This window comes from Octodon degus, unplaced genomic scaffold (assembly GCF_000260255.1).
Source record: "Octodon degus isolate 3935 unplaced genomic scaffold, OctDeg1.0 scaffold00174, whole genome shotgun sequence".
NCBI classification, from domain to species: Eukaryota; Metazoa; Chordata; class Mammalia; order Rodentia; family Octodontidae; genus Octodon; species Octodon degus.
Genome location: NW_004524750.1, coordinates 929,504 through 947,366, shown reverse-complemented (window position 1 = coordinate 947,366; position 17,863 = coordinate 929,504). Strand labels below are relative to the sequence as shown.

The following is a 17,863-nucleotide window of genomic DNA, read 5'->3' as shown; positions in this document are numbered from 1 at the left end:
CCAGGGCAGCGTCCCATCACCCTTTGAGGAAGAGCGTGGGCATGTGCCACCTCCAGCCTGACGGGTTCTTATGAGAACAGCCAAGTACTGAGTAGCTGATGCGTAAACTTGCTCTTTAGCAGCTCGGTCTGCAAAGCAAGTACTTGGTACAGACTATGCCAGCAGGGTTCCATTCAGAAATAACATCAGCAGTGTTTTTCAGTTTCCTCAGGAACACCCCTGCTCCAATTCCTGACACACAGCAGCAAGTCCATTTAAATTATTTACAATTTTTTATTTGGTATTGGGTCTCACTACACAGCGTGGACTCCCCCTCCTGTCTCAGCCTCCTCCCCAGCACTGAGATTACAGGCATGCACCACCAGGCCTACTTTCAGCGACTGGCACGGCACACCTGGGGTTCCAGGCTTGGCGTGGCGTGCAGGGCTGGGGACGGAACCCGGCCCCTGTGCTTGCCAGGCAGGTGCTTAGACCGCTGAGCTACCTTCCCAGCCCAAACACAGCAATTCTAATACATATACACATTATTAGTAACGGTGCCCTTAGGTGTTATAAACCACCTGCAGAAAAAAGATCCATTAATATTGCAGAATTAGCTTTCAGAGTAAAAATTCGTATCAAAATTATGACCATATAAATTATATTGCCAAAATGCAACTCATTCAACCATCTGGCCACAGGAAAGGCAGTCACAACCCAAGTCACTCCTCTCCTTTCATTCCTGAGGCCGCTGACGCAAGTTTTTCATTGCTAGATGGACCACCCATGTGGGGGACAGCAAGGTAACAGCACCCCCAGACGGCCTCAGCCACAGGGAGGCACGCTCAGTGTGCACCCGCGACCTGTTCCTGGGCCCACGGTGGGTCTCGGTCTCCACAGTGCTGCTGTCCTGGCTGCGTAACTGACCCTCACAGAGCACCAGTTAAGATGACAGTGCCCAAGCCCCACCCTGAGGAGGGAGGGAGGGAGGGAGGGAGCACAGGAGGCACGAGTGTCTTACATACCTGAAGCTCCCACTAACAGACCATTGCTAAGGCAGTTTCACAACCGCGGAGCCGTGGCGCAGCACAAGGCCTCGGCACCCCGCAGTGTGGTCTCCGGACCAGACACTGACCCGTGAACTGCAGAAGGCAAGAACCCGCACTAACACAATCTCCAATTCTTAGGTCCACCGCTCTGAAAAGCCACGGCCTCAGTCAGCGTTAACCCCAGGAGTGTCCCTTTCCCCAGGGAAAGCTCACGTGCGCCACCGACAGGGCAGCCACTGTGCATGCGTGGCTGACGCGAACCTCTTCTTTCATTAAATGAGAATGGTCACATTGGCTGTGGCAGTGCACAACTGTGCTCTCAGCACTCAGGGGCTGAGGCAGGAAGGTCGCCATCCAGCCGGGGACACACAGTGAGCTCAACACGAGCCCAACCACAGGGCAAGACCCTATCTCAAAGAGACCAAAACCCTCCAAAACAAAACACCCCCAAAATGGCAGCTCCTGCAGGGAACAGGGCAGACTGAAATAATTAGTTCTGGTCAGAGAGAATGACTTACAGACTCAAGCCTAGACAACCCACAGGGGTCTCTGCCCACAGAGCTGCCATCTCCTCTTAATGAAGACAAAAGCCAGGGGTTAAAAACAATCCTTTTATTGGGCTTTAAACTAGTTACACAAGTGAAATCGTCCATTTGGCACTGCGCTGCACAGGGCTCCGCCACGAGCTCAGACGCCGCGGCCCAGGCCTCCGCAGCCACCACGCGCCCCTGCACGGGAGACTGCACAGGGCTGTTGCAAGACGACATTTGCCAACCTGTAAGTTACCTCAGCCTAGCAGATAAGCTTGCATCCTATAGATCTGCCACGGGCAGACGTGTGAGCACTTAGAGACGCACACAGAAAGCTACATAGAATCCAGACACTAATGGCAAGAGAACTAAAACCCCCATGTTTTAGCTTTTAAAACATAAAATGATAAAGAAAATAATTTAGAAACACAAAAATGGCATTCAGTGGGTATAAAAGCCCCAAATCACTGTAATAAAGAGCTACATGTGAGTCTTTACAAATCAATTACACAAAGGAGCTGTGAAGGGCCCTATCTGTACAATCTCGCTGAGCTAGCTCTACAGTTTATACAGTCTTTTACATCTATGTAACAGATAGTAAACAAGTCAATTAAATACCAAGCCTTATTAGTTTCTCAACGATTCGGCAGGCAAAAAATTAAAAAATAATAAAATAAAAAGCAACAAATTACAGAATTTTCACAAATACAGCAGTTGTTCATTTTGGTGAAGTGTAACATTTTCAAAGAGGGTCAAACAATATTTGTAAAGAATACAGGTAAAAACCAATCAGCCAGGGTGTTTACTGTTATTTATTCTCAAAAAAAAAAAAAAAAATCACACATTGTATGCACACACAACAATCAAAAATTAATTCACCAAACCCCCAGTTCTTCAGCAGCTGGCTCTATTCAGCACCAGAAACCTGGTCAGTGGGGAGCACAGGGCTCCACGCTGAGAGGCAGCCGAGGGTCTGTCGGCCGTGCTGGGCCCGGGGCTGGGCTGCTTCCGCCCTCTCCTCCTCGTGGCTCTCAGGCATTGGGTGTTCGGCCCGTGACCACTGCCGTCTAAGCCCAATAGTCATTGGGGAAGAAACCAAAATAACTTGAGATGAATGAAATGACAGGACCTGTATAACTGGTGGGAACTCTTCACTCCAAGAAAATTTTCTGAATGAATTCCTAGACTCTGCTTGGTCTTGGATGCCATGATCATACGGGAAATTTATTTGTAGTCTGAGCCTCTGTCAGATGCTTCAAAGAGTGATCAATACTCTGGAAACACTTTGGGACAAGTTAAGAAACAAATGGCAGCTGAGGACCTGTGAATGCAGACCACGGAGACCCAACACAGAAACCACCAAATCGAAGAGCGCTCAGAAGAGGCAGAGCGTCTCGCCCTGCAGAGGCCACCACAGATGGTACCTGAGGAGCTGGGATTCGTGACCAGAAGAGCCCGAGCTGAGGACCGGCCGTCTGCACCAGGGAGGAAAACATTTCTATTTGGTAACAAGACACTCAACTCTAAAGACCTAAAAACTGAGGTTTTATCATTCCTACCTCACTACATGGCTTCTGGGCCCTTTTAAAGAATGGGTAGATGGAAGTTCTTACACCTCCAACTGCTCAGGCAACCCCAATGCCCAGACCCACCCAGGAAACAACTAGTCACGGCCACTAACACATCATTTTTAAAGCAATTACATCAACTTTTAATAGTAAAACAAACAGGCACAACAACATGCTGTGGCACTTGTTTCCAGTGGCCATGCAAAGGTCCTGTTCGTTCTGGCCCTGGGGGAACCCAGGGCCTCATGTAGGTGAGGCACACACTGCCCGAGTTCCACACCCAGCTTCAGGAGCCGCGGTAAAGACGAACAGCACCCTGGCTGTGTGTGAACAGCGCAATCACAGTGAGGGTGTCGGCGAAATCTTTAGGCTGCCCCTTTTCAGTCACCTGCCTGAGGACATCACAGCTCTACAACTTGGGCAACTTACCCTCCTATGCATAATAGCACGGGGACACAAGGAGATCCGTGAGGACGAGCAGCTGGTCATCTGTGAACTGCTGTTTGTGTTCCTGCCAGTTGTCATGGTGTGTCCTTCGGAAGTTGGACAATGTCTTCTTCACAGTCATCTGTGGAGCAGGCAACCCACAAAGGTTTCAGTCTCTCCGAACAACTGGGGTCCCCTAGCTACTTAGCTACAAGGCTCCAGGGCCAAGAGGTCCTCGTGTTCTTCAGCCCAGCTTCTGAACAAATACCAGCTTTGTGCTGGCAGCGCTGGGACTTACACCGCATCATCAGACCAGCTCGAATGCACACGTGCACCTCTCTACAGAGGTCAAAATCACCGAGTCACTGGTCTTCTGAACCATTTAACTTAGAATACTGACGTTCACTATTAAATTAGTATTGGGCCAGGGAGATAGCTCAGTGGAATAAGCACTTCCCCAGCAAGCACAAGGGCCTGAGTTCAATCCCCAGTTCCGCCAAAATAAATAAATAAAATAAAATAAATTAGTATCATCAGTACTTCCTACTTATTACTTTTCAGATGCAAAATTTTAGAAAAACAAAAGCATAAAATTTAACCACCCAGACAATGTTGGCAGCCCTTACTTCCACTCGGCTAGGAAGGACAGAAACCATCTATACGGGACAACAACGTGTGCAAAAGCTTGCACCATGTGCTCCACTGTCTCACTCCAGGCAGCTCTGACCTGAGCCAACCATCCCACCAGTCCAGGATGTCTGGTGCTGCTCCTCAGGGGTGTGTGTGTGTGTCTGTGTGCACGTGCTCCTCAGGGGTAAGGGGGTGTGTGTGTGTGCGCGTGCGCTCCTCAGGGGTGTGTGTGCGTGTGCTCCTCAGGGGTGTGTGTGCGTGTGCGTGTGCTCCTCAGGGGTGTGTGTGTGTGTCTGTGTGCGCGCGTGCTCCTCAGGGGTGTGTGTGTGTCTGTGTGCGTGCGTGCTCCTCAGGGGTGTGTTTGTGTGTGTGCGCGCGCACTCAAGGGTGTGTGTGTGCGCGCTCGCTCCTCAGGGGTGTGTGTGCACACGCGCTCCTCAAGGGGGTGTGTGCGCGCGCGCTCCTCAGGGGTGTGTGTGCACGCGCACTCCTCAAGGGTGTGTGTGTGTGTGTGTGTGTGTGTGTGCGCTCCTCAGGGGTGTGTGTGCGTGTGTCTGATTACGATAACACAAAGAAAGGCACTGTTAGCAGACCACACCCCACTGTATTTCAGTTTCTTAAGGAAAGCATTAAAGGGTATTTAAAAAGTTGTATCTTAACTAACCTGCACCAGAGTGATTATGTATGTAGGTGTGTATTTGGTACAGGGTCTCGCTACACAGCTTGGACTCAGAGTGATCCTCTTGTCTCAGCCTCCCCAACATTGGCATTACAGGCATGCGCCACCACACCCGGTTTCTCGGTGGCTCAGTGCGGGTCTGGCACAGGTCTTTGCACTTGCCAGGTAGGTGCACAGCCTCTGAGCTATCCCCCTGCCCCCGCCAGAGTGGTTATAAATGCATATTATATACACTTAACGGGGATACTCATAAGATTTCCATGTTAAAATTTAGAGAATTATTTGATAAACTATTAACTCATGCAGAAATGCCAGAGTATAAATTACTCAAAAATTTCACTTTACAAAAGCTTATTTGGAAGAGCAGGAAATGCATGCAAGCAATGTAGAGAATGCTATCAAAAATTACCAGAAAATACAGGTGTGCTGTGGCCACAAACCCAAAAGAAGTGTTATAACACTTTTGCACATTCTGTACAAATTGGTGCGCCTTTCTGTATAAAATGTTTTTAAAACATTTATGATTAATAAATCTTTTAATGAAATAAATTCGTTATAATCCTTTTAATTGAGATGAACAGTACCAATTAATATTTATATTTGGACAGTAATTAAATTTACATAATTTAGATTTAGGCCATTTACAGACTTTTAAATTTTATTAGGAAAAAGACTGATCAACTTGATCAGATCCACTTGTACCACTGACGGTACAAGGCACACAATGGGCCCCCACTGTGCCCTCCTGGTGCATCGGCTGGGGGAAGGTGTCGATGAGTGAGGGGACACTGGCAGAATCGGCCACTTTAGCAGAGCAATAAAATCTATATGCACAGAAAATTAGAAACACGAGTGCTAGCTTATGAAACATCACCGAGATTCTACAGGAGGGAAGTTAGCGAGGAAGACCCGTACCTCAATGGGCTGAGGATCATTCAGATGGGCACTGAGATTCATAAGGAGCTGAGGCATCCAGGTGGGGACGTCATAGGGGCTCGAAAGCACGCACGCCCCGAGCCCCAGCACGCCCGCATGGCGCTTCACCAGCTCTGCAGGGGAAACAATGGATGAGGAAATGGTTTCGGCCTATAATATGCCTGTTGCAATGAAACAAATTAGTTTTTAATTATACTAGTTGTTTTCAAAGTGTGATTTCTGCGTTTAAAATGAAACTGTAAGTGCATACAGGAAAAACATAGCTTTTGAGGCTGAAATTGCCTCAAATTTGCCCTACAAGTCAATCTGCACGTCAGGCTTCCCGAGACGCCCTGCGGCTGTCTCAGCGGCCGCACTGCTGTACCAAGTCGGAACGCTGCCCCAGACTGCCCTCCTCAGCTTGCCTCACTCATATTCCAAAGTGCAGCCTCCACCCCTAAAGCAACCCCAGGTGCTGTCTCAATGTGATCACCCCCCCAGAACACGCTGGCTTACGAGGTGGGCACCCTCGGGATAGCTGGTACCGCCTTTCCCTTCTGTTCCTGAAAGGTGCAACTTAAAGCGCTCCCGAAGTCTCACTTTCCCCTCTTCTCCCCCATCGTTCTCCCTCCCCCTCGCCCCTGCTTTCCTCTCTGTTCTGTGGTGGTACTAGGGAACAGACTCAGGTCCCCAGGCCTATGAGGAAAGCGCCCTACCAGTGAGCTAAACCCCCAGTTTTTTAACATTCTGCGTAATGTTCATTTTTTCTGAATAAAGTCACTTGCATACAGGTGTCTGCAAATGTGTACCACCTGTGCATGCACAAAACAGGGTAAAAACTGGAGTGTAAGTAAAGAAACTTTGAAGTAGTCAAAATTATAAGCAATTCCATTTGATACAAAAAAAATTAAGAATCCTCTGGCACGTACAAAAAAATAATTCCTAAGCACTAGAATGACGCAATCGGCACCGTCCTGGAATGGCTATTAGCAAGACGCGTGCCTGCCGCTCCAGCGCTACGGAGCTCAAGTACTTCCGTGAACGCAACACACTTTGTACTTGCTAATTTTCCCGAGTCACGCTGTACAGCCCAGGCTGGCCTTGAATCTGCTGTACTCCTCCTGCCTCGGCCTCCCAAGCACTGGGATCGCAGATGCGCACAAAGCTGGGCTGCCTACACAGCCCCAAAGGTATTCTCAGGAGTGTGGCCCGCAGTGGCACGCGGACGCGCGTCTTCTTAGCCACATTAAATTTCGCTGCACACAGAACAGGGCAAGCAGTCAAGCCTTGACCCTATCTACGCGCTTCTCCACCCTGGGCTGCTGCTACAATGGTTGCTCTCTCATTCAGTGACTAGCCAGAAACAACATCCGGACCACGCCGGGCCGCACACGCAATGCGGGGCTGCCACGGCCGCCGGTGTTCTCAGTGCCTTCTTTTCTGCTCACACAAGGACTCCCCAGACCTCATCCTGCCATTAAAGCAAGGCTTCTGTCGGTTTTCCTTAATGACCCGAGACACAGTTCTAAAGACATGTATTTCAGACCTCCAAAATAACTAATCTGGACGTCTTTAGAAAGCTCTTGAGGGTAGGCACAGAATAGCTACATGCAGCAACGTATGGGTCCTTCTGTACCTACCTCAGTTTTAGCTGCTGTATTCCAGGCCCTGCTTTCTAATGTAAAACTCCGAAGTACAACTGTTCCCAGTACACTATCTGACAAAGATCTGGGCACATATAAAAAGCACGCAAAGTACTCAGCAAGCCTGCTTCGTCTCCAAAAGGACTCAAAGGTCCTTCTACCAGCAATGTTACCTGCAGAAGGAATGGTATCGCCCACAGAGCCAGGGTCCCTCTTTCTCTTCTTAGGTAGTTTTGTTTTGCAAAGTTGCTCAAAATGAATCTGCATAGGATTGTCCATGGTCAGAAAATTACACTGGAGGAGACCACTTAAGGTGGTTGCAGCCATTTCTCGAACCTGTGGATACAATTGCCTCCATCAGAACTGAGACGAAGCCTGAGAAATACACTACAGGAAGTGGGGTGGGCACGGCTCCAGGAGCAGCATGCAAAGTTCGCAAATGCTTGCCGGAAGTTTCCTGATACATTTCATTGCATTTTCCAAGGGTCTGTGAGCTCAAAATGGATAAAAACTATGGCGCTCTGAACTGCAGGGGTGGTCATTTAACTGTGTTGCACAAAAATGAAATTTCTCCCCTACTCCTCCTTGCTACTGACCACTGTTTTTCATTATGGCTGTAATTACAAAATGAATGCTGGAGCCCTGCACGAAGGACGACCTTCCCTGAACTCCACTGGTCGGAAAGCCTCTGCTTCCACACAGCTGCTCCAGCTGGCAGCAGACAACAAAGGCAGCCCAGTTTCTTCTCCTGGCACCTGGCAAGTAAGGCCTAAACGACCCAGTTTGCACAGAACACTGCCCTCTCGGTCTCGTTCTCCTTCTAGCGACTGGACCCGTGGCCTTTCTCCTGGTGGCGATGAGCCACCCCTGAGCCGCGCCCAGCAGTGTCACTGTCCCAGGCCTGACTGACTACTAGGTTGGTGGAGAATTCATGGTCTTGCTTCCTCAGCTTCCAGAGTAGCTGGGGCAACTGGCCCGAGCCACAGGGCCTGCTTAAGCAGTCAGTTTCAAAGGGAAGAGAATTCAAGTTCTGAAGACAAGACTGATAAAAGCTTTCTAGCCCAGTCTAGCCTCAAATTCGCAGGCTTTTCGGAGATACTTTGTTCTAGGGGTCAACATGTACGTAACTAGCATTAATTTTATAAGGTAAGGACAAACAGTATCTAGCTTCCTCATAATGGCTTCTAAGCTAGCGTCAAATTTGTAGCAGTCCTCCTGCCTCAGTCCCAAGTGCTGGGATTACAGGCTAAAATCGGCTTTTAAGACAATTGTCGGGCTGGCGAGATGGCTCAGTGGTCTAAAGCACCTACTTGGAACAAGCTTGGCAAAGCACAGGGACCGTGGTTCGATCCCCAAGCACCACATGCCAGGCAGCCCCGCCCCCTGGTGGGCTGAGCTGGCCACACACACACACACACACACACACACACACACTAGATAAATAAATGTTAAGACAATTGTCACTTATATTATTACAAAAGACAGGCAACAATATGCAATGTATTAATTATCGTAACTGTCCTACTAACCTGTTTTGAAATTGTTTTATTGCTATTTTATCTTTTTTTCTCATTAAAATGAATAAAAAATGTAAAAAAAGATCTCCCAGCATAATAAAACTTACTAAATTATTACACCTACGTAGTATACTGTCACATACTGCCTCAAATATAAGATGGTTTTTACAAATGCCAGGATTATGTTTATTTAAGGGCTAGGTTTAATAAACCTAGCAAAAAGAATATATAAAAATAATCTGGGACTGAGGATATAGCACAGTGGCATTAAGTGCCTGCCTGGCAACCAGAAGGTCCTAAGTTCGATCCCTGGTACTACCAAAAAAAAAGAGGGGTGTGGGAGGCATTAAAAAAAAATCTGTCAAGAGTGTTCTATTAGAAGCACACAGCAGCACATGTTAACGCAAGTGTTCTGCTATGATCTGCATTTTAAATCTCTCCAAAGGCCCGTGTACAAAAGGTTCCTGTCCCAGGTGGCACTCCTGGGAGTTGGGGGAGCCTGGGGCAGGGCTCAGGCCGGGGGCTGGGGTGGACAGCACACGGCAGGCCCATCCCCTCCCCTACAGTGCTCTGGTGCTCCTGCCTTGCACAGCCCTAACTGGGGCAACACGATCAACCGGCAGGACTGGAACTCCCACAGCCATCAGCCAGAACCCATCTGTGCTTGTGGTAATGCATCACCCCCAACTCGGGCTCCGAGATCCGAAGTTCAGGAGACGCAGTCTCCAGACTTCCATCCCTTCAGCTTAGCTCGGCTTTTTTTTTTTCCCCTCTAGCTGGTCAGAGTGGTGGTAATTCATCTGTGGGACGCCTGGACTGAACAGTGTCCACCCCAGAACACAAAAGGCTGCACGGCCTCACCAGGGAGGTGGTCAACTTGTCCCCAGCACTGTACACAGGAAGTATATTTTCAGTGCTCAGAAATAAACACATGACGCACACAGCGGAGTACAGAGACATGTGCCCATAACCTCAGTTACTAAGGAGGCCGAGGCAGGAGGAGCCAACCTGGGCAGCTTAGTGAGATCTTGTCTCTGGAAAGGAAAGAGCTGAAGATGTAGTTCAGTTGTAGAGCACCTCTGGGGTAGACCTCCAGGATAGCAAAAAAAAAAAAAAACAGACAGCAGGCTGTGGTGGTGTGTGTCTATAATCCTAGCACTCCAGGAAGACTGCAAACTCAAGCCTATCCTGAAAACACTAACAAGACCTTGTCCCAAAATACCGAAAATAATAAAAGAGGGCTTAGGCTGTAGCTCAGCGTGGAGGCCCTGGAATACCCTAGCACCGCAAAAGGAAGTATTCTTCTGCAATTGAAAAAGCTGTATTTTATTGCACATTTACTGTTCACCTGCTTTACATTAGGCTACTTGAACCAAAAGATTACCTTCTTGTACAAAATATTAACATCAGTTTATACCATGAAAGCTGCACTTTATGTAATTTTTTTAAAAAGACAGCAATCCTGTCTTAAGTCTGCTGGAAAATAGGATCTGCATAGAGTTCTGTTCTCCGCAAAGTCTTCATGTACTCTCCCAGCAGTCCCTTAAGAACCTGTAAGTGAGGTAACTAACTGTGGACTCCAATTCTGTAGCTAAGAGAGCTAAGATTCAGAAATGTTATTTGCCTAAATGCAGAGAGAGAGAGAGAGCACGTCACGAATTAGTTATTAGTTATGATTAAAGTTATCAACATGGTTAGAGTTACCAACATTACTCACACAGAGCTGTTATTAAAGCTTATCAATTTGTGTTTTAATAAAACACATCTTCTGAATGTATGAGCACTTCCTGAAAGAGAAACCATAATAGCTTCTTTAAAGGGGCTGAACTCTAATTTGCCATTACTTCAGTTTTACCTCTAGTTGTTCATCCTCCAAAAGGCTTATAACCAGCCACCTGATGTCTCCAACTGCATCGTCATTGTTCAGGAAAATAAAAAGGTTATAAAACACCATGGTCTGGAGGTAGGTCAGCACTGTGTATCTTGCATGCCAAGAACTACTTCTTGCTGTCTGAGAATGAGAAAAATAACAGAAGCACTAAGAAGAAGGCAGGATGACAGGTGAGGGCATTACAAACAGGTATGTGACACAACACACGAAATCCTATCCATTGTAACTGGGGTTGTCATGTATTTCTTCTAAACAAAAGATCCAACAAGCTTTTCCAGGTAGCTAATTCAGAATGTATAATGACTGGGAAGGGGTGGGGAGAAGAGGAGAGAAGAAAGGAGAAGGGAGAAGGGAGAAGGGGGAGGGGAAGGAGGGAGGGGGAGGGGAAGAGAAGAGAAAATTGCCAAGAGTGAAAAGACAACCCAGAGAAGAATTTTTAACTAGTTGCCCCTTGATAAAAAGACTTAGGATCTGGAACATACAAAGAATTTTTAAAAGGCAGACTCTCTAAATTCAAAGACCAAAGGGGAGAAAAAAAATTCAAAAGCCAAATTCAAAAATGGGCATCTGATATAAATACACAATTCTCAGAGGAAAAAATACCAATGGAAAATACATAAAAAAATTCGACACCACTAGTCATTCAAGAGGTGCAAAATAAGAAAACACTGAGATCGCACTCTTCCCAAAAGGAAAGACTATCATCAACAATCAGTAACACAGAGGCCGGGAAATGGCTCAGTAGAATAAGCACTTGCCTGGCAAGTACAAGGGCCTGAGTTCAAACCCCGGTTCTGCACACACAAAAAAGAAAAAATCAGTAACACATGCTGGGACCGTGGAGATAGTTTAGCAGGGTAAATGCCTGCCTAAGCAAGCTCAAGGGCTGTGGCTCCGCCCCCGGGCATGCTAAGCCAGCCTCGAGACTAGGCGTGGGGGCGCACGCCTGAAATCCCAGCTCTGGAGAGGCTGAGAACAGAAGGATCACTATGAGTCCAAGCTGCATAGTGCAACGCTGTACCAAATACATTTAAAAAAAAATAATGCTGGCGATGCTGGGGTACAGCTCGGCAGCAAAAGCTCCTGTCAGGAAGTGCAAGGTTCCAAGTTCCATCCCCTCAACCAGGGGCAAGAAAAGGAATGCTTCTCCACTGTCAATGCAAGTGTAGACTGGCGCAACCACTGCGGAAATCAGTGTGCACATTCCTCAAAAAGCTAGGAGTAGAGGTCCCATTTAACCCAACTGTTCTCCTTCTAGGTATCTTTCCAGAAGCACTAAAAACATCATAATGGAGTGATATATGTGTACCCATGTTTAGAGCAGCACAATTTGTCATCACTATTATCTTGGAAACAACCAAATGCCCGTTGACCAATGAATGGATAAAAAACATGTGGGTTTTTTTTTTTTTAATGCAAGTGAGTACTACTCAGCCATAAAGACAGATAAATGTATCACATTTCTAGCTAAATAGATGTGCCTTGAGACCAAAGTTGTCAAAATAAATAAGACATGTGTGAATATGAGAAACTAAAAGGGTGACTAAGGACCAACATGTGTAACAGCTACCAGAAACTAGGAAGGAAGTGTTCAGTCGAGGGGGAGTATGGGATATGGGGGAAGGAAGAGCAAAGGACAGAAGGAAGTGGGGACCAAGATTCTGTAGACAGAGGAAAAGGGGCTGAAGCGGGGGAGCGTGTACAGGTGTCATTTCCTCAGATGAATGTGGTCACTGTGTGTATCTAAAATGTACCAACAGGGGCTGGGGAGACAGCTCCATGGTCTGGGAGGCAAGCTCAAGGCCCTGGATTCGATCCCCGACACCGCACACTGGGGCGCTGTGCCAGCCATGGGAACCCGTCATGGAGCGCGGTGTACACCTGCAATCCCAGTACAGGTAGAGCTGAAACAGGAGGATCACTACAAATCTGAGCTGCGTAGTTAGACCCTGTACCAAATACACACATTGAAGAAAAGAAAAAGGGGGGTGGGGGGCACAACAAACTCCTCATGAGTGCTTTGTACCCCCGATGCCTCAATAATCAACTCTCTGCTTATACAGTTGGCAGTATGTTTTCGTTGGTGACTTGGCCAGCTAACAGGAAGCTGGTACAGGGTTAGGTACACGATCTAGGTCTGTTCTGTCGGTCAGTATGTGTATCTTATATGACACAAAAACTCAAAATAAAAACCAGAATCTGTGAGTGGGACAGTAGACTGACATTCTTAAAACACTCAACCAGAAGCCTAATGAAAGGACGTTAATATTGTAGCGAAACCCTCTTACTTGGTTTAGCACCTTAAGCACTAAAGGCACTTGCTGAGGATAAAGCAACCCCTGAGACATCAGTGATAAACACAGCTTTGCGTCTCTTTTCAGTTCATCATAGCTGTTGTCATTCTCCACTGGGGCAATCTAGGAAATAACAAAAACATGGTCACACTTTTATGTTAAACAACTTCTAGAAGATTTCAAGCACGCAAAATTAGCAAGTGTAAGGACTCTACAGCCAACCGCTCACGGTGACGGACTCAGATAATCTGCACTCCTTCCCCGACTTACCTGATTAAAAGCCTACACTTATTTCAGTACGCATGTCATGCTGTCTCTGACATGCATCGTAAAACATGGCAACTGACCGCCGTTAGCTGGTACGTTCCTACAAGGCCCTGAGGTCTACTGTTCTCAGCAGAGGAGGAACCCTGGCCCTGCTGCGCAGGCTTCTCCCCGGGCTCCGCGACTGCAGCGGCACACCCCTGCGCGCCCCCTGAAGCTCAGCTGGCGCTGTGTGCTTCCTGCTTACACTGGCGGCCCCAGCGCTGTCATTCTTCGTGCTGACACAAGTTTCTTGCCCTAGAGATACCACAGGTCCTCCCACGGCTCCGAGATACGCTCCGCACAAGTGTCTTTGGCTTCTGTTATGAAAGCTGACCTCCTCTCTTGTACACCTCTTGCACCAAACAAGAAATCAATCACTTCTCCAAGAAGCCCTAGTTATTTTAGTCAGAGTAACATTTAGAAATGAACGTCCACTGCTTCAACTTTGGTTTGTGCCTACACTTTTTAGTGGAGAGTAGGAGGAAGTACGTTTTCTGAGAGAAACCACACAGGCGCACACCACCGTGCCCAACACGGCGCTCTGAGAAGTCACTGCTCACCAACCAGACCATCGGGGAGGCCACTTCATTCTGCATGGCTGCCCCTTCCCGGCAGCAGAAGGCACTGGATCCAGGTCCCAGAGGTACAGCCATAGGCTTTGTATTCTGGGTCCCACTAAGGTACCCTGGGAAGGCTCAAACTCGAAGTCCTCCTTCCTCAGCTTCCCTCAGTGTTGAGATTACAGATGTGTGCACTGTGCCCAGCTGTGTGAAGGTATTTACTTTGGGAGGTCACTCCACAGCAATGGGACTTTATTGACCCAGACCACCTCAACAGCCCATTAATATCTGAATTGTTTGCAGACTTTTCAAGGTCTTCATGCATGGTCATATCGCATTTGCCAGAATATCTTCAGGTTGGAAGGTGGCAGTTAATCACCACCAGGAAGTAAATGCACTTATGCCTCTGCTAAACTCTGTCCCCTTATCCTTTAGCTCCTCAGACAGTCCCCCTCAGGGTACGGTGTCAAACATCTAGACCTCTGCTAGCAGAAGAGGGAGAAAGCTGCGCCTCAGTATGGTCTCAATTTGAAGAATACTTCTTTCCTCTAAAGGCCAAAGTTCAGTATTACCAATTTCCTTGCACACCCATAAAGGGTGGAAACAACCCTGTGAGGAAGATTCTCTGCTCTCTTCTTAACCAAACTCAAGGTTTCACGAGGCCCTCTTCTGATGGCCTCACCCCTGAGATCTGGCTTGGCCTGGAGAGTCCAGTCGTAGCACGATTCCTGCTGCTCAGCCCCCTCACTCATCAGACTCTTCACCTTCCACCATGGACAGCTGACCACTCTGGCCACCTTCAACACACATCTTGGTGAACTGGTCTAGGAAGGCGACCCATACCCATGGAGTCCCTGAATACAGTTTTCCTGAAGGTCTTCCGTAAGGACAAACGTCAGCATAGTCTTGAGAACTTATTAGAGAGTACAGCAATCACTATGATAATTTGTGTAGGGTTTGATAGAAACTTCAATTTCCTTAATGAGCTTTATTAAAATGGCTTTCCACATTGATGACAACTATAGAAAACCCCAAGGCCATGTTTTTAAACAAATAAATAGGGGGCCAGGGAGTTGGCTCAGTGGAATAAGCGCTTCCCTGGCAAGTGCAAGGGCCTGAGTTCAATCCCTGGTTCCGCAAAATAAATAAATAAATAAATAAATAAATAAATAAATAAATAATATATGGTTATAAAAGAGCATATATTCACAGCATAAGTATGATACAAATAAACTTGACGTATATTACATGTTAATTAGATCATCAGCGCCCCCCCCCCCCCCCCCCCCCCCGCCGCCGCCTTTTGGCAGAACCAGGGATTGAACTCAGGCCCTTGCGTTTGCCAGGGAAGCGCTTATTCTACTGAGCCATCTCCCCGCACTCAAAATCCCTTGCTAAATACTTTATTTTGCAATTCTATTAATGGTATTACAGTTGGTGGATCTAAGCCTTCTGTTACACAAAGGAAGGCTTCTAGAAGTGGGAAGAGTACTTCCATTAGTGTGTCTGAAGGGAACCACAGTGGCTGGAGCAAGTGCTGCTTTTGAGGCACGTGAATGTACCTGGGACCAGCGACTGAACTTAGGACCCTGAGCTTGCCAGGCAGGTGCTTAGACTGCTGAGCCCTCTCCTAGCTACCTTGGTATTCTAAAGCAACAGAACTGTAGGGCTGGAGTCAAAACGGCAGTTAGGCGCTGGACACGCCAGGAGGGCCGCGGGTCGTGAGGGCAGAGGCAGCAAGTAATGCCTGCGGCAGTGCAGTACTGCTCTGTTTCCACTGCAGAAAAGTCATCGCATGAATCTATATATAAGCTGAAGTGGCCTGCGTTTTCCTAAGAGTTAGATAAGGGAAAAAAAGATTTAGATAAGAAAGCTGTTCAATCATTGCCTAAACGTATGACTTCCAGAATCTCACCCTCCTCTCAGTCAGCCTGGTGGGACTCTCAAGAGACCACACATGCTGGCCAAACAGTGACCAGGGACCAGGCCTGGACAGTGAGACGTGCCGAGAGGGAGGGCCTGCGGTCTCCTAGAACCGAGGCCCTCGGCGCTGCTGGGGCTCCGTGTGGCTCTTCAGCTCCGGGCTCCAGCGCACGACCCGGACGCTGCTACTCAAGGAATGTCCTTTTGTTTTCACAGTCATCTGTATTCCAGCGCTTGCAACTGGAGAAGTCTAAAATGGAATGCTGATATAAACAAAAGAGCACCTCATCTTTTTTGCCATGTTTTCACAAAAATTTATTTATGATACATAAAATTAACTGACATTAAACTATTAACCAACAGAACATGATGCTCATTTAGTTAACAAAGAAATACTTTACAGGATCTTCACGTCTAATTTCTGAGGAAAACTGTTTCTGAAGAGATGCCACCAGTGGGAAGTAACAAGACACCAACATACCACAGCACCTGCAAAACTTTCCCCAAGTCTGAATACACAGACCGTAGAGGATCCTGATCAGTATTTTGCAAACTCTGACATTAGGGTCCAAGTCCTCCCACCTCTCCACCACCACCACAAGCTTGGATAGTCCCAAGATAAAATTCAGCTAAACACTAAGTGTCTGCCCTTAAGCTTGAGCAAGACAGAGGCTCTAAGTCCAGAACAGAAAAACCATTCAAATCTTAACCTTGGAATGGGTGCTTTAAGAATTTCCTAACTTGACGGATATAAAACTGCTTTATGTGTGCCAGGATAAATAACACTTCCAAAATAAAAGTCAATATACCATGTGTCTTAATAATAACGTATCAATAAACTTATACAGCGTTTTCACTTCTGGAAATTATCTTCCAGGTGCCGTGCAAAAGGCACAAGAATACTTGGCAGTGCTCGTCACATGCCTGACAGCACCGAGCACACGCACACGCAGGACTCCTCGCCCTCAGCTCGCAACTGGCAGCACTGCGCCTGTGGCACAGTGGGGGTGAGAGACCAACAGCATGTGTATCAGTCTGCAGAGTGAGGAAAGCACCACCACCTCGAGCGCTGTGAGCGCCCGGGGTGCAGGGGCGTCGCGACCACTCCCATCCCGCAGCCCAGGGAGGCAAGCTCCGAGGCCTGAAACACCTGCTCGCGGCCGCACGGCCACACGTCAGCCCAGGCACCAGGCGCAGGTTCAGGGCACTGCCCGCGCACCGCCTGGCTTTCACTGCTTCCTGCGAGCAGCCGCGAGAGAACAAGCACAGGCTTCGTAGTAGAGTGTGCTGCACCTGCGTCCTAACAGCATTACCAAGTGGCAGCGACACTGCCTCCCTGACCCACCTGAGGAGGCACCTAGGAAGAGCGCCCAGAACAGCTGGCATGACCCCAATTAAAGTAACTGCAGAAAAAGCACAATCTGGAGGAGAACACAGAGAACCACTGACAGCCGCTCTCTGGGCAGCGAGGACACAGAGCTAGTCTTGACGACCTCCATGCTCTAGACTTGCACGAACACTCAGTGCCTCCACCTACGGGCGATGACGTGAGAAGACAGACGCGCAGAGAAAAACACTAACAATGGGTGGCTGTGGAGCAATTCTTTCCCCTTTAAATTTCCTTTTAATAAGCGTTTTTACTTAACTGTGGTGCTAGGGATTGAACCAGGACCTTGTACATGCTAGGCAGGCACTCTGCCACTGAGCTACTACACGCCCAGTTCCTTATTTATTGAATTATTTTTTTATTTTTTAAAAGAAGCTCCAGGGGCTGGTGAGATGGCTCAGTGGTCTAAAGCACCTACTTGGAACAAGTTCAGCAAAGCACAGGGACCACGGTTCGATCCCCCAGCACCACATGCCAGCCAGCCCCGCCCCCTGGTGGGCTGAGATGGCCACACACACACACACACACAAATAAATAAAATTTAAAAAAAAATAAAAAATAAAAAA

General features: G+C 47.8%; 1 protein-coding gene across 2 annotated transcripts in view; it reads right to left on the bottom strand.

Moving 5' to 3' along the window:
* The window catches only part of Psme4 (proteasome activator subunit 4), a 124,025-nt gene that overhangs the window by 34,942 nt on the left and 71,220 nt on the right, over positions 1–17,863 (bottom strand). The window contains exons 41-46 of one of the 2 annotated variants that reach the window (XM_004643409.2): positions 13,116–13,244; positions 10,792–10,947; positions 7,593–7,755; positions 5,777–5,910; positions 3,556–3,694; positions 1,626–3,033 (exon numbers count right to left, since the gene is read on the bottom strand). In XM_004643409.2, coding sequence (XP_004643466.1) covers positions 3,560–3,694; positions 5,777–5,910; positions 7,593–7,755; positions 10,792–10,947; positions 13,116–13,244 — 717 coding nt within the window. In that variant the 3' untranslated portion in view covers positions 1,626–3,033; positions 3,556–3,559. Of the gene's footprint in view, positions 1–1,625; positions 3,034–3,555; positions 3,695–5,776; positions 5,911–7,592; positions 7,756–10,791; positions 10,948–13,115; positions 13,245–17,863 lie in introns of those variants that run through there. The other variant, XM_023703556.1, reaches the window with a different exon arrangement.